This window comes from Falco punctatus, assembly GCF_963210335.1.
Source record: "Falco punctatus genome assembly, chromosome: 10".
NCBI classification, from domain to species: domain Eukaryota; kingdom Metazoa; phylum Chordata; class Aves; order Falconiformes; family Falconidae; genus Falco; species Falco punctatus.
Genome location: NC_137590.1, coordinates 7,326,340 through 7,343,387, shown reverse-complemented (window position 1 = coordinate 7,343,387; position 17,048 = coordinate 7,326,340). Strand labels below are relative to the sequence as shown.

At 43.1% G+C, this 17,048-nt stretch overlaps 1 protein-coding gene across 2 annotated transcripts in view; it reads left to right on the top strand.

The window, feature by feature from the left end:
• The first annotated feature begins 3,682 nt into the window (after positions 1–3,682).
• PREX1 (phosphatidylinositol-3,4,5-trisphosphate dependent Rac exchange factor 1) overlaps positions 3,683–17,048 on the top strand; it is a 165,333-nt gene continuing 151,967 nt past the window's right edge. For both annotated transcript variants that reach the window (XM_080404924.1, XM_080404923.1), the window contains exon 1: positions 3,683–4,068. In XM_080404924.1, the coding sequence (XP_080261050.1) occupies positions 3,907–4,068 (162 nt within the window). In that variant the 5' untranslated portion in view covers positions 3,683–3,906. The remainder of the gene's footprint in view (positions 4,069–17,048) is intronic.

The window sequence follows — 17,048 nt, the reverse complement described above, 5'->3', positions numbered from 1 at the left end:
CCTGGTAATTGACTCCCTGACTGTTTTACAAAGCAGCAGCATTTTTTGTTTGCTTTTGAAGTGCTCACAAAAAAATATTGGCAGTAAAATTCTTTTCAAAACTGAACAGTAGTTGTAGGCTACTTCCTTTTTAAAGATGTAAAAAAATGAAAAAGAAGCAAAAAGAGAACAAGCTACAAGGAACATATATTCAGCTGAAGCTTCATTCAGTTAACACACAATATCCCTTTAAAAATAAAAGAACTTGCTGGCTAATTACAGATTTTTGCCTTTAAAATGAAAAGCCACGCTAGCAAGTAATAAAATATCCATTCTAAAGTAAGGATTATGTGTACATCTAAGATAATTTGGACTTTACCAAAATTAATTTTCCTACAGCTGAAAGAAAACCATTTCTTAAAAGACTGAAAAATCTCCCTTTAACATAAACTTTTTTCTTAACATTTAAATTTTTCCAGTCACAAGTAACATCCTTTTAAAAATCCTTACATAGTAATGCTTCTAATGCTGACAATAAAACTAGAAAAGTATTTTGAAGCAATGTAGCTCATACATAGTGTCAACAAAAAGGCACGTGCACCACAGTAGCCAGGCATTGCTCAGATAATATCCTACTGATTCTGTGATGGGTCTCCTGTCTCAGCATTTGCTACGGAAATGAAATTACTGTAAGACTTTTGAGGCAAACACAGGAGACCGTTAACAAATTAACAACTTTAACAACTTTCTCATTCAGCCACAGGGTGGGGGCGTAGCTTTCGGGATGCTGATTTTTCCTAACAGCGTATTGTTATTTAAACAGTTAGGATATTTTAGAAAAAGGACTCTTGCCACTTGGCCGAACAGGAAAAACATTTGATGATTTTTAAAAAGACATCAGCTGGAGACACACTGAGTAAATAAATGAAATGCTGTAGTGACCTTCAGAAGAAAAAAACCCCAAGAAGTTAAACAAATTGAAAGAAAACCAGTGAATTTAGTCTAACCTGACCTTCTGCAGACTGCTTCCCTGTCCTGGTTTCAGGCCTGCGCTGTGTGCTCTCCCATCTCCCATAGCACTCCACAGTAACAGCTGAGATCTGCATAAACCCCAGAATTATTCCTTGCTATTCTCTCCCCCTTAGTGCTTTTCCCTCAGCCCCCCTACATTTAGGGAAACAAGAGCTTTCCCATGTTTTTCTTCCCATTTTGAGCAATCATGTTTCAGACTGACGTAGAGTGAAGGAAACGTTTCTCATTGATGAAGTTGCAGAAAGTAGTATTACATTGTTATCACGAGTCATGTTTGTGAGGGTGCACATTGCACACCGAGACCCAAGACTACATCATAAGGAGACCTGGTGAGGTGATATATTGTTACTTGATAAAGGCAATTTCCACATTTAGGACTGAAGGCATCTTAGATAACTTTCTTTATAATGGTGCAGCCTGTTGCTACTATATCTTTACCGAAGAGCTGTTTTTTAATTTCATGTAATATGATATCCATGAAGCCTTCTGGATGACAATTGTGTATGTTAGACTGCCATCATTTTCTCCTGAATAGAAAACAATTACTAGAATAAAGAAGATCAGTTAAGACAGAAAAAATTCACCATTAAGGTAAAATACTCAAAGAGGTATTTTGTTTTACCCTGAGAAAGATGATTTGTCATATTATTTGTGTTAGTGTTTAAGGTAATATATTGGATAAGTGTCTCTATCCTTACGCCACTTAAAAGTTCACATAATTAACGTTTTTAAAATTTCCTCTTGAATATGTTTTTTCCTTAATTCAAAATAAATAAATATGTACTTGTAGTTTGACAAAAGCCTGGCAGCTTTCTTATGGTGTAATAAAGACACTTGGGAGAATTTCCACTGGTATGAATCAGGTTAGCTTTTTGGAAATCAGTGGGAGCAGCACTGAACTGCAGGACTCAGTCTATTTTTGTGTGCAATTTGCCCTGTTCACCCTCACCCTCATGCCTTGCACCCACTTTCCACAAGCAGTTATGATCAACTTAAACTTGTATTTTTTATTCACAGCAATGAAACACATCTGTCATATATATTCTCTGTTGGCATGGAGGTCTGTGATAGCTTATTTCTGCATATTTGTGTGCATTCCTGTACGCACCTTCTGTGTCATGAGTTGTGTTTGTGTGTCTGCCAACCGCCAGCCCTGCGCAGGGGAGAGGGGTCCGTAGATTTGCGTACAATTCTCTGTACATGCAAGTAGCCATGGTGTGTTTATAACCCTGTACTGTGTTAATGTGGTGGGGTGTGTGTGTGTGTCTCTCCAGTCTCTGACTGTGCTGTGTGAATGTGTGTGTGGGTGTGGTGGCGGGGGATCTGAGCGCAGGGTGCATGGGGTGTGGGTGTGAGGCATGTGTGAGTGTGGGGTATGAGGGGTGTTATGTGTGTATGGGGTGTAATGTGAGGCAGTGAGGAATGTGTATGTGTGTGGGGGATGAGGGAGGGCAGGTGTGAGGGACGTGAGTGTGTGTGTGAGGGAGTACAGGTATGAGGTGAGGCAGGTGTGAGGGGGTGGGTGTGAAGGAGTGTGGGTGTGAGGCAGGTGTGAGGGGTGTGTGTGTGGGAGTGTGGGTGTGAGGCAGGTGTGAGGGGTGTGTGTGTGGGAGTGTGGGTGTGAGGCAGGTGTGAGGGGTGTGTGTGTGGGAGTGTGGGTGTGAGGCAGGTGTGAGGGGTGTGTGTGGGAGTGTGGGTGTGAGGCAGGTGTGAGGGGTGTGTGTGTGGGAGTGTGGGTGTGAGACAGGTGTGAGGGGTGTGTGTGGGAGTGTGGGTGTGAGGCAGGTGTGAGGGGTGTGTGTGTGTGAGTGTGTGTGAGGCAGGTGTGAGGCGTGTGAGGGAGTGCGGGTATGAGGTGAGTGCAGTGTGAGGCAGTATGGGTATGAGGTGAGTGGGGTGTGTGTGAGGGACCTGAATGGGTGTGAGGGAGCGCAGGTATGAGGTGAGTGTGGTGTGTGTGTGAGGGAGTGCAGGTGTGAGGGATGTGAGTGTGTGTGAGGGAGTGCAGGTATGAGGTGAGTGCAGTGTGAGAGGAGTGTGTGTGAGGGAGGGTGGGTGTGAGGCAGGTGTGAGGGATATGAGTTTGTGTGAGGGAGTGCAGGTATGAGGTGAGTGTGGTGTGAGGGGGGTGGATGTGTGAGGGAGTGCGGGTATGAAGTGAGTGTGATGTGAGGGGGTGGATGTGTGAGGAAGTGCAGCTATGAGGTGAGTGTGGTGTGAGGCAGGTGTGAGAGGTGTGTGAGGGAGGGCAGGTGTGAGGCAGGTGTGAGAGACTGTGTGTGAGGGAGTGCGGGTATGAAGTGAGTGCAGTGTGAGAGCTGTGAGTGTGTGTATGAGGTGAGTTTGTGTGAAGCAGGTGTGAGCGTGGGTGTGAGGTTTGTGAGTGGGACGAGGGAGTGCGGGTGTTATGGTGTGCGTGTGTGTGGTCTGGTGGGCTGAGGTAGCGCGTGGGGTGAGGAGATGCGGGTGTGCGGGGGCCTGCGTAGGTGTGCGGGCGCGGGGGGGCTGAGGCCACGCTCCCGCCCTGCCAGGCTGCTGCCCGCCGCTGGCCCGGCCAGGCCCCCAGGGGCCGGGCTCCGCCGCTTCGCCCTCCCCGCCCCGCCCTCCCCGCCCGCCTCTCGCTCCCCCCCTCCCCGCCGCTGGGGCTTCCCTTCCCTCTTCATTCAACGCCGCCTCGCCGCCGAGCGCTCGCCGCTACTCCGGCATGTCCCGCAGCCGGGCTCCCCTCGGAGAGCGGCCCCTGTAGCGCCTCCACTCGCGAGCGAGGCAGGGCCGAGGGGGCGGCAGGGGGTGCCGTTGCCCAGCCGCGCCGGGCACCGCGCGGCCATGGGGGGCTCCTGAGGCGGCCGAAGAGATCGGCGGGGAAGCGGAACGCCTCGCCCCGCGGCCGCCACTATGGAGGCGCCGCCGCCGCCGCCACCCGGCGCCCCCAGCGCCGCCGAGCCCGCCGGCTGCCCCAAGGACACCGACCGCCAGCTGCGCCTCCGCCTCTGCGTCCTCAACGAGATCCTCAGCACCGAGCGGGACTACGTGGGGACCCTCCACTTCCTGCAGTCGGTGAGCAGCGCCGCGGGGCGCGGGCGGGGAAGCCCCCTCAGGGCACCGGGGGGGCTGGGCGGGCGGCCCGGTGCGGAGTGGAGCGGCTCCTCCCCGGGCGGGCCGGGGGCTGCGAGCGCGTCCCGGCGGCGCGGCAGCGCTTGGCACAACTTGTGGGAAGTGCCGGGAGCCAGGCCCGCTCCACCGAGGGGGAGTTTCTTCTGCTCGAGAGGCTGAGCGGGGGGTGATGTGCGAGGGGCCGCCGCGAGCAGAGCGGGACCGCCGACAACCGCGTCGTCCCCCTCCGGTGAGGGAGAGCCCTGCCTGCCGCCGGAGCGCTGGAGCGCCGGGCCGGGCAGCATCCCGGCGGCGCCTGGGCCGCGGGGACCGCTGGTGCCTCTGCCTCGCTGGGGGGTGGCAGGGACAGATCCAGGACCGAATCGCTTCTCAGGATGCCTCATGCCTTTTGTTGTTGTTTCGAAGTTGCTGGTACACCTACTTGGAAGCTCAAACCCTTATTGCCTGTTATTTTATAAATAAGTATTAAATATATATTGCTTTAATGATAAACATAAATAGGTGATTGGGCCGGGAGTGTCTGTGCATGTGGAGACAATTATACCCGCCTCTGAAATTATCCACGGACTAGTTCAGAAGTAAAATTCCATCTGGGTATTTCCTTTTTCTTATGTAGGCTCTAGATGTGGAATTCATCAGCATACCACCACACTCCTGCAAATAACTAGAAGAGCCTGCAGTAAAAGTTACTAGATAACAGATATGCCATAAAAAAAGAAGAAGAAGAAACTATTTGATCACACAGATCAAGAATCAAAGCAAGGGAAGTCTCTGCAGAGATTTCTAAAAGGTTGGACAGGGCAGAAATTCTTTATGGTGTTTTGCTAGATAAGTACTAACCCCTGATTTCATCTAAATGGATTTAGACCCTGGACCCTTTTTGACCTGTCTTTCTGGCAAGGTTTTTGTTTGTTTGTTTTTTAAAATCAGTTTGTCTTTGGTGTTTTTCAGATTCACCCAAGTGGCAAACTGTCTAGCATAAAAGATAAATGAAAAGGATGTGGTTGCTTGATGGACAAGGCTCTACTTAAATCCTTTTCTTTCTCGAACAGTTGAACTCAGAGTCTTTAATTTCAGAAGGCTTCCAACTGAAGTGCCAGTTAGCTTCTTTTAGAACTGGGATTCTGTCTCCCTGTGAGGAGATCTTAAAAAAGCTGCAAGTTGCAGAACTGCCCCACCCTACAGACAAAACAAAACAAAAAAACACTCAGAAAACTCCTCTGTCCTAAGTACTGAATTTGAGATTTTGTCAGCTACAGGCTGGAATGCAGATTCAGGCTGCATATATTTTTAGCTTATGTTCTTGTAGTTAAATGCATTCACAGTAATTACACTAAATCACACTAATGGAATTTTCAAAATAAGGCTTTATATTTGTTATATTCGTTAACTTGGTAGTTTTAATCGGAGCAGTAGTGAGGATTATGCCTTTGGTAATGGCAGAAGATACTAGCTTGGCTGTGGTGTTGGGATGGCACTGTAGTTAGAGCCCTTCACAGTCGCTTGTTATTGTCTACTAGGTGTAGATTGGCTGTAGTAGTATCTTGGGGGGTTGATTCTGATAGTGCAGCTTCACCCCTCCTATGGAATTTGTGTTTTGGTAATTATGTTTGAATAAAGCACTGAGGGATAGGATCTTTCTTATCTCTAGGCCTTGGTTTAGAACAGCATTCACACACAGGCTTAACTTTAAGCATGTGTCAAATGTTTGTGTGCTGTCCTAAATAATGACAGTTTACTTCAGTCATTGACCCTAGTTCTTATGAGCTGAATTGCTCTACAACTGCATTCAGGTAGCTGAACAGTGTTAGCACCGAGGAAAGAAGAATGAGGATGTACTGCAGTATGCGAGGGTAAAAAGCACTACCAGGATGAAATTTTTAAAATTTGGAGTGAGAACTATTTTCTGCATAAATTGGGTGGATGGCCATAACTTAATACCTTCCAGCAAGATATTACAAAGGAAGGAATTCTGCCCTGCCTACCACACTGGACAGCTGACGTGACACACAAGGATAATATCATTTATATAGTCGCTGGAATACAGGCAGTTATAAGGCACCAGTTTTGCCTTATGACACTAATAGAAGTGCTGTTGTACCACTGGGACCCTGTATTCTCAGATCTACTTGGGCCTCACAAATAAAGTCCACTTTACTTGCATTAGTTTGTTTTTCTGAGTGCTCTGGCATTACTGCGTAGGAACTGCTGCTCCTGCCTCAGGGGTCTCTTTCTTACCATCTCATGTTCTCTGTGAGTAGCACCTACCCAGTGCAAAATAAATGTAACCTATTATGTTTTCTGAGGTAAAGCATCTAGTTAACATTCAAATGTGGTTAGGTGATGTTAGGTTGTTAGTGTTTGGTTTTTTTTTTATAGTGTGAATTGTACTGAAATTGATTATACTTCCATATGTTGCAGAAGCAATTTTGGCTGTAGTGGAGAAAAGACTGCAGTTCCTCTGAGGAGGACAGCTGCAGTTCCCAGACCTTATGGAAGTTTGTTCCTGTCAAACTTAAGATGAGAGATATGTGGGGTACAGGTTCTGTTGCTTAAGAAACTTTAATAGCTTTGATAAATAAAGGAAGGCTAAATCTCATATCTTTCTGTCATCAGAAAGAGTTTTCCCTGAGTAGAATGGGACAGTTGTGCATTAGAAAAAGGTTACGTGAGGGAATTTGTGCTCTTTGTTAAATATTTGCTATCGAAGCCCTAGTCTCCATTAAGTATTCTCAATAAACAATGTTTTAAAAAGCAAATAACTAAATTCTATGGGTTTATTCACAGCACTGAGGTTGCTTGCTAGCAGCAGCTTCCTGTGTTTCCTGGTAGTGTAAAAGAATCTCCTAAGTATTTAATACTATGGATTTGCAAATAAATCAAAGTAACTTGGATTTATTGAGAGTATTTTGGTCGTTTTTAGACTAATATGTAATCATGTTGAAGGAAGGGTTTCCTTTTTCTTTTTGTATGTTTAGAAACCTTTTCCCGCTAAGTTGCAGGGAAAGTAGGTTCACTATAAATATAGATTAATAAAGTGGGTATCATTAAAGTCAGAGAACATGGAGTTCTCTTTTCTCACAATAAAAATTGTGTTAGTCACCATGAAGAACATTTTGCTGTGAGTTTTGTACTCATTTAATGAAAATGCTCCAGATGTTTACCTACTTAAATAAGATTTAGTCTCTAGAATCTGTTATATTTCATACCTCAAGTAACTCTGACAAATGGAGTAATAGCTGCAAATTTAACTTAGATGTCCTATGCCACTACAGCTAAATCAGGCTATTCAGTCTGTTAGGTTTAATATGTAGAGTTAATTTTTCACTGCGTATGTTGTTTGTAACATTTTTATTCCATTGGATTTTGGACAAAAGAAGGTGTTCCTAGTCAGTTTTGCTTGTGTTTAGTTTCTGGTACTCCTGCTGATAGGTCACGTTACAGTATTATGTATCAGAACTGTGGAGAGAATGAAACCCAGTAGGTTTTCTCTGTGGTCTGTTCCAGATATCACTAGGTGAGATGATCGATTCCAAGGCATATAGCTATTTTTTTAAACAGAGTCTGGATTTTATATTAAATGGTAATATAATACAGATATATCATGATTTTGATAGTCTTGCTTTTCCTAGATTAAGCATCAAAATGAGGAGCTATCATGCTGGGAGGGGGCAAACACTTCTACCAGCTCATAGCTGATGATCTGAAGTTACTGATTTAATTATGAATATGCACGTGCTATATTGTGGTGTTCTTATCTGCCATTTTGTTAGGCAGGTATGATGTTGCAAAATACAGAATCCTCCTTGAAGAAATGCTGTGTAAATCAGGAGTATTAATAGATAATACTGCAGTTAACTTTACTAATCACAGAATCGTTGGGGTTGAAAGGGACCTCTGGAGGTCATCTAGTCCAGCTCCCCACGTAAAGGCTCATTACACAGCCAAGCCTTTTAAACAGCATGGAGAACTACAGGGAATGGATGAAAAAGTACTGCTGCCAACATCATTAAAGAACTAGTGATCAAATAAGCATAGTGGAAAATTGTCAGAAGCTAATGAACTTTACTAAAAGTTACTGATGTAGTAAGATAAACTTCAAAGAGATAAAGGCAGATAATTCTGTTGTAAGTCTTGGTGAGATCATAAACCATAAGGATTTTCAGTCTCCAGACTTCAAGATTCAATTAATCCTTTGCCTCCCTTTGGCCTGTCTTAGCTCTCTGCAATGTATGCAGAAATGTTTACATTTTGTATGTGTTCTTGTAAATATTTCTTGTCAGTGTGACAAAATTAAACCAGGTGATAATTTGAGTGACCGGTTGGGTAAATGTCAAAGCATTTGTCTGGTGGCATGCAGTCTTGCACATGAATATCTGGCTGACAGCAGAGTCTTTCGGTACTGAGGTGCAGTGTCTGAGCGTTGCAGCCCTTAAGCTTACCCATTCTCTAGGTATCTGTTCTTGCCTGTGTTGTCAGTCTGTATGGAAAAGCCACAGATAATTCACTGAGAAGAGAAAGGTTGTGGTTTGTCTGAATGCTGCATGGTCATTCCACAGAATCCTGGTCAAATTAAAGACCAGCTTTCAAGTAAGGAGGCACAGGAATCCTGAGTAATTTCAGACATACTCACTGACCATCATTCCAAGAATAGATTGAATAGTGGGTACACAACAGTTAGATGTCAGTATTTAAAGGTCTGGTTAACCAGTTTGTACATATAATCATATGAATTACATGTGAAAGTGCAGTAACAGTAGTTATCTAATACACCAGATTGCAAAGGTAGGTATTTTCTTGTATGCACTTTCTTTTCTTTTTTTTTTTTTTTTTGCTGTCTTTAATTTCACTGAACACTTGGCTCTGACCTGCACATGAAGCTCCCACAACTTCAGTAATTACAAGTATATAAAGCCAAATTATTCTCCACATTGTATATAAATATGGCTCTTTCATCTTTCAAAAGACAAACCACCAACTTGTAAACTGTAATGTCAGAATGACAGGACGTACTTCTAGCTTGAGCAATTGCTGTGTGTTCTGTGCAGGCATGAAACTGTATGAAAGTTTAACTGTCCTTATCAGACAGGTATCATGTTGATACCAGGACTATTTTTAGGTTTTAATATTATGCCATCCTTTATTTTTATATGAAGACTAGAAGTCTTTTTCCATCTTATCAATTGTATAAATATGTTACATTAGGACATGCGTGCCATCAGATAAATTAACCCACATCCTGCAGACTCAAAATATTTATGTTATGCTCCCTTTTCTTGCTTGCTTTGTAGCTGTAATTGGTCTAGTGTCTCTGGATTTTGCACTCCACCCATCTTGAAATATAATAAACATCACAGGCCTTTTTTTTTCCTCTTTTTTTTTTTTTTTTTTTTCTTCATATTTCACAATCTTGTTTGCATCCAGGATTAGGGCTCTGGTGCTCAGATAGAGTAGCAAACAGACCATTTGTCTCAGCTCTGAGGTGTGGTTTCCTGTCCTACACTGTCCTCCGCCTGTTTCACCTTCAGTAGATGCAGATAAACTCTTGATTCTAGAAGGCGAGCCATATGGTTTGGGTAATGTTGCTCTTTTATTGTGAGACAGCTAAAAGAGCAATTGGGGAGAGGAAGGAGATGGAAGAGGTAATTTGGTTAGAAGTGGTCTAAATTAGCTTTGCTGTTCTGCTGTTTTGGGTCAGTTGGTTATGTGCAGTCACCAGTAGCCAGTTATGACTGTGAATGATCAAATTTTCTACTGTTGAGTCTTAACACGGGGCATTTTTTTTAAAAGCCTGGTTCCTGACATATGTAAATTAAGGAAGATTGCTGCTTTCATTTTCAATGGCATGTTTGTAGCCCTTCTGGTTGTAAAGCAAAGTTTGAAGTTATAACATTAGCAAAACAAATGCTCATAAGTGTTTAGGGGCTTGTGTTATGACTTGAATGTTTGGGGTTGGCAATTCTGCAAGTAGAGTTTTCTATTCAGGCTAAGTGTAGTGCAAAATTAGCTGCTATAGGCTGAAATACAAACAAATTAGAAGGTTCTTTTGCTCTGGATACAAGGAGAAAACATGAAGCAGTCTGGATGTAGAAAGTGAAGCAGCAGTGAAAAACACAAAAGCAAAGAGAAAGCTCTGAAAATATTTATTTATCTGAGCCTGTGGTCTGCGGAGGCTAGTTTATGATCCATAGGTGCAAGAGCAAGGATGGAGGACACAGAATTCCCAGGTTGTTCTGCTCTGAGATGCATGCATTAATTTTCACTTGGAAGATTGTGTGACCAGCACATGCCCTTTGTAGCGAGGCTTTACAAATCAAAGATGTATAGGAGTACAGCAGACTTTTCATATGAACAAAGCTTTTCAGTTCTTGTTGCACTCACATGGAATCTCCACAATGAGAAAATATCAATAAATCCCCTGTGTAGTTTCACCAGTTTACCGTCGCACAGGTGAGAACTAAAACTCCTTTCTCTTCGCTTCCCTTAGCTCGTTCCAGCTTGGTGTGCATCTGACCCTTGCTATGCTTTATCTCAGATCTACTTTGGTCTTATTACATTCTTCAGAATGAGATGTTTGACCTGACTCTGGCTCTGCATCTCTTCCTCCTTTGAATTGCAGTGGTACCATCAATCAGCACTTTTGCCATTTGTCCCTCCCTCTCACTTCAGGGGTGCCAGTTGTTGTCTGAACATGTGTCATGATCCCTTGGGGGGGAGAGCAGGGGGAGGGTGGCTGCCCTGTGCTTTCTCAGCACTGCACTGGTGCCTCTACCTTGAAACTCACTTGCTGTAGCCGTCTGGGATCTGAGTGAGTGTAAAGGAGGGACAGAGACCCTAGGCGTTGGTAGGAAAGGGCACGTGGATCAAAAAGTGAAACAAGCATCGCAGCAGAAATTGAGTGAGTTGCTGCACATGTAGCTGAATGCATGTTTGATTTGACAAAATTTTTGGCTGATTTCTGTAGGAAGCAGACTGATATCCATTATGGGAGCATGTTTGTTCCTAAATATAGGAGGAAAAAAGTGTGAAAACTTTGCTAATTTTCTACTTCGCAGGTCACACAGTGTTTGTGCCATTGGCAGGAGTACTGCTTTGCAGGCATGGGAATTACAGTTCTGCAGTTTTACATTATATCGTTAGTGTTGGAGATGATCTTGACAAACTATCCCATCATGTTTGGATCTGAAAGGAGGGCTGTTTCTGATGGTTTATTCTGGTGTTCAGATGACCTTATTATTAGAAATGTCTTCCTGATACCTGATGTAATGTCTAATCTTCCTTTTTTTCGATGAGTGCAAAGGTGATTTCTTTCTCTTTGCATCAGTCCTTCAAGTCTTTCATGGATGTTTTCATAAATTATTTTAGATTAGACTAAATTGTCAAATTATTTAAATTTTTTCCCCAAAACGATTTAATTTTAGCTCTGATAATTCCTGTGTTTTCTGGATTCTCTAATCTATATGTTTCTTGAACTCTAGTGCCTAAAAAGCAGCACAAGACACTCCCAAGGCTTTAGCAGTACTGAGTGAGGGAATGGATTTTTTCATGTTTTTGTACATTATACAGGAGCATTATCTAGCACAGGAGCCTTAAGAAAGGTTTATCTGAGTTTGTACATGTATTTGAGGACAACTCGTTGCTCATACCAGTGACCGTGACTAGGTGTCTACACAGAGGAGTTATCGGAGCAGTCTAAATATTAGACTTCTGAGATGTAGCCTGGAAAAGCAACACTGAACCCTCCTTAAGGGGAGGAGAGTGGTGTTTTTAAGCCAGCTTTCCTATGTTCAAATCCTGGCAGTCCCAGAGGTACCCACTCTGAAAGCATGTGGGGCTTGAAAAAGGTAGGATCTCTCAAGTGCAGTGTCTGCCTGCAGCCATGCAGATGAGTCTGTGACAGATGAAGCATTTGAGAAATGACTTATTTCTGTTGCCAGCCTATTGTTTCCTTCAGGCACTTGCAAGAAAATGTGAGGGATTATGTGTGAATTTCACTCCTTTCCAGCTGTAGAATTCCTTTTCTGTTGTCTTCGTTTCCAGCCTCAAAGGGTTTCACAGCCTGCAATGGGTGTTTTCTTGGTAAAGGCCTTGCACGGTTGTATGTTTTAGGATGTAAATGGTAATGTGTGTTTTTGACTTTGATGTTTGAAATCGCTGTGCAATGGCAGTCTATAGTGATCACCACCAGAGAGAGTACTGCTGACCCACATATATCTGCTTATCCCCTAGGCCTTCATTATCTGCAAAGACTACCATCAGTTCTCTTGCACAAAATGGGGATTTAATGATGAAGCTTTGCGGAAACCTTATTTGACCTCTCAGATCTTGTTGGACCAGGCTTTCTTGGGGCAAAGACTTTCAAATTTTCTTTTTCAAGATACTCTTGAAATAAAGATGTATTCTGTGGACTCATCTAGTTTGTGAAAGTTTTTTTTTCCTTTCCATTTGTAAATAGCAATTGCCATGATTGCAGAAATCTGTTTTGTGGATCAAATCTTTGAAATTGTTCTGAATGGTTGCATCTACTGTTTTCCCTGACTACACACCAAAGTTTCTTTGCAGTGGTCTTTCAGCCAGACCCTTTTGTTTTGTACTTTAGATGATGGGAAAGCATGTGTAGTTCACTAATGCTGCTGTTTATTACCATTGTCTTCATATTGTAGTGGTATAAGTAATCCATATTAACATGGCAGTATTTCCATTAAGTGCTCTGAATTGACAGATGATCCCTTGATTAGTGCAATCAAAGGTGATGGTGTTTCAGAGTGCATGAAGGCTGTTTGAATTAAGGATGTAAAAAGTAGGGCTGGACTTGGAGCACAGGGTGGCTGGCATTTCCTCCTCTGTTAGACTGGCTTCAGTCCACTCCTCTCCTGTCCCCCTTTGCCCTTTTGTTTCTGTCTCAATATTTTGTGTTGTGTTTTAAACTTGTGGTGAAGCAACCAGTCCTGTCTCTTTGAAGGACAGACTGGAAGCATTGCTATCTTACTATGTTTCTTATCTGTTTTGAAGAGTTCAGATTCAGCAGTGGGAACGACTGCAGCATTCTCAGCCTTTTAACAACTAGAGTCAAGAAAAAGAATTGAAATATGCAATACTGTAGTTTCTCAGTCCACCACAGAGACTTAATTATGGAGCAATGAAATTCATGCAAAGCCATCTCTCACACAGAGACTGAATGCTACCTTTTACTATGCCCTGCTGGATCATAAACTGAGGCTTGGACTGGGGATTGCACCAACAGCATGCCTAAGACCTGAGCAAAGTCTTGGATTTCAGTATTACTGCAGATGAAGATTCCTGCTTGATTACCTGGCCAAGCCTGACTAAAGCTTTAACGCTGCCTTCTGCACATACGATCGAATCAAGCTGTAGCAGACATTCAGAACCGCAGTAGATCTGTACTGGGAGAGAATGTCAGGGTGGTTATTTGAATTAAAATGCCCGACTCCTGCATATACACTTTCCATCACCCTTCTGTAGAAGCCACTCATCTGAAGAGGTCTTGGCTCCCTTTGAACTGCAGATCTCCAGACCAGAGTAAGAGAAAACAGCTTGGTGGCGAGAAAACAGTTCCTTCACTCTTCCTAATGAGCCTTCCTCCTTAGAAGAATAACTCATTGCTTACACAGCTGATAGCCATATGTCAAGCCGTGAGATACTGATTGCTCAAAGCTGAATGGCAGCTCTGATAGGCCCCTTGGAACCTAGTGACAGAAAGACAGGTATTGACCGTTTTGGGCATCATGATGCTTATGTATGAAAGCTCACCTGCTTTTTCACTCTGTGCTGTTAGCACAAGAACTTGTCACAAACTGGCTGGCAATGTGACTTCCTACAGTTCTGGAAACAGCTGCAATTTTATGTCATATATCTTGGAGTTGCAGAGAGGGCAGTAGATTTCTACACCTTGATTAGGGTGGTTACTGAGATGATGGGACTCTGGACTTGAGTTAAAGGAATATTTATGTTTATGTAACGATATTGGGTTGATCTCACAGCTGTTGCTATTGCTGTAATTATTTTTATGGAAGCATATCATCCACACAAATAATACTTTGCTGCAACTTATCTGATGTCTCATGACTCATGGAGTAAATCTTGTGACCATTCTCAACTTGACTTTCATTTTGTACTTCTGGTTTTGCTTGTGGTCAGTTCTTGTGCCAACAGGTTAATTTTTGGTTCCCAAACCACTTAGCCTATGTAAAATGAGGGCACTTTCTTTTTTTTTAATAAGCACTGCCTTCTAGTCATTAAAAATCTTTGTGGACTAGTCATCATGTAGTTGGCCCAGTAATATGCTTTCAGTGTAAGAAAACACAACCAACCAAAACGTCACACAAATCAAAAAACAAAAACAAAACCCCACAAACAACCTACCCCCCCAAAAAAAAAACCCAAAACCAAACCAAAACCAAACCACAACACAAACCCTAAAACAACAAAAACCAAACAAACCAAGAAAAGGCAAACAGTCTAACATGCAGAGTGCTGATTACATATTCCCTGTGGATTTGTTAGTTGTTTAGTTGCCACTGTCTAAGCATTAGGGCCAAAATTTTCAGGGCTCTTTCAAGTATATGTTTAGGAACTGCTTGGCTGTGTGTTTTGGGTGTGAAGCTTGATATGATTGCGCGTTTAATTGTGAACCAGTGTCACTACCAGTGATACCAAACCCATGTCCTTTCTGCTAATGTGTCTTGCTCTAATGTGTCAGAATGAGCAAATATTGATCACTGAAAGGTCATGCTACTCACCCCTTCCCTGAGCAGACCACTTTTAAAGAGAGAGGCTAACCCAATCCTTTGCAACTGGTGACCCGAACTGCTGAGGCTGTCACTGAGCAATTTATTAAGAAACAGCTTTGAACCTGTGAGACTCATTTTACTGGATGGCTGTCAGATGTTAGCTACCTTTGCACATGATGAAATGGACTTAGATTTTAAAAAGCCTAGCAATGTCATCCACACCATCTACACATTTTTCTTACCTACAGTATATCGTTTCAGTGATAACACTTTGTCTTGAAGGTTTTGCCTGCTTATGCTTTTGGCATCCTAGTGTGGTTTGAGTAACTTTGAACAACCCTCCATAGGATAGATGAGGGATACATGTCAGGAAAGAGGGGAAAACATAAAAGGTCTCATTCAGGGATTATTTTGCTGCCTGAGGAAGCCGACAATAGAGAGGAGTTCCCTGAAACTCAAAGTGTTGTGTGTCACTGGTGGAGGGCCCTGCTTTGGGGAGAGACTCCTGATAAGAACTTGCATTTTAGTGCGTTCTTATCTCAGATGGGTGGGTGGGTTTTAGCTACACAGTGAAGTCTCTGGTCCCAGGGGACTTTCTGTCTAATCTGACAACTGCTTTGAATTCATCACCTCACAGGGAGCCCTTTGCTGTTAACCTCATCACTAGGTGGCTAAAGAAGCCCCTTTCATTTTGTTTGAAGGGGCAATAACAGAAGGTTGTAAAACTTTTGACCTGGTAAAATGTTTTGGACCCTGAAACCCGATTCTTAAACAGAATCCAGGTTGTTGTGGGAACAATGGACAAGCCTAATATAGGTATATATGAATAGGCTGTGTGCTATTTAATATGTATGTCACAGAGGAGAAGGCATGGAGGTGAAAGTTTATCTGTCTTGTTAGGTCTGATCAGTGGTTAATGGGTTGTACTGTTGAGCAAGTGACTTAGGCTACAAATGTAATAAACAAAACAGTGCCAGGCTTTATTCTCTGGCCCTGAGGCCAACTGGCATGATCTGGTCTGGTCTTGTCTTGTACCACTGAACTCTCCAAGTCTCAAAGTAGGATGGCTGCATTCAGACTGCCTATTGGGAATGATCCTTGGCCCATCCTAACTCTGGCACTGTGTCTGAGAATTGTTTAGGAGAATGCTAGACCCAGGCCAAAGGATGCTAGGAAATACTCTAAAGGTTTTCTAACAGAATTGCAAGGCTCAGGCCCATGTCCTGGCACTGTTAGCTTACTAGTGTAGGCATAGCCTGAGGTCCCACCCCAGGTTGTGGCATATCTTGCTGAAATAGGACTTTGGTTGAACAGTGATGCCCACGGCAGAGTTGAGACCCAGACCCAGTGCTAACTTTTCTGTCTTGGTGGCTGGTCTGAATGGGTTTATTTCTGAGGAATTAGAAGTGTTGGAAATCTGTCTTGTCAGCCTTCCATAGAATTTTGTTATTACTTGAGGTCTTCTATTTTCTTGATCTGTGGAGGAGGAGACAGAAAGGAAATACAGTTTGAATGGGTGGGACTACTTTAGGACAGTGTGAAAAGGAACCGGCTGTTAATTACCTAATTCTGAGTGTCATTACTAACAGTTGTGAGCTGAGATATCGTAGACTGAAAGCACTTTGGTCCTTCACATGAAGTGACTCTTGCTCATTTCTGTTTTATTTACTTCCCTTTTTATTGTGGAAAAATCAAAGGCTTCAAATGATAATCGCTGGACATTTGCATATAATTTTTTAGCTCATATCCCTCTGGGTGCTGGTGGTTCTGTCTCTGTTGTGTTATTGACACTATGCTCAGGAATCAGCTCAGATGGGAAGCAGCTGTTTGTGAGAAGAGGGTGTTGACAAGACACAGAATAAGGGAAGAACAGTGGGGGCAGATTTCCAAAGGGAGCTGCAGGAGTGTGCTAGCTATGAGCATTCTGATGTCAGAAGCATGATCCCTCAACAGGAAAAAAAGATGTGGATATTGGGAAGATACTTTTCTGAGTTTGGCTTCTTTGTTAGCTCCTGTAACTTTACATGTGAAACTATCCCTGTTGCAAATATGTCTCCTCCTTTGCGTTGGCACAAGTGTTTCTTCACATGTGAGGAGAACGTGTTCTGAAAACTTGTAAATAAATAATGATTTTCAGCCTATATAGACCAAAGATGATTTTTTGGGTAGGTA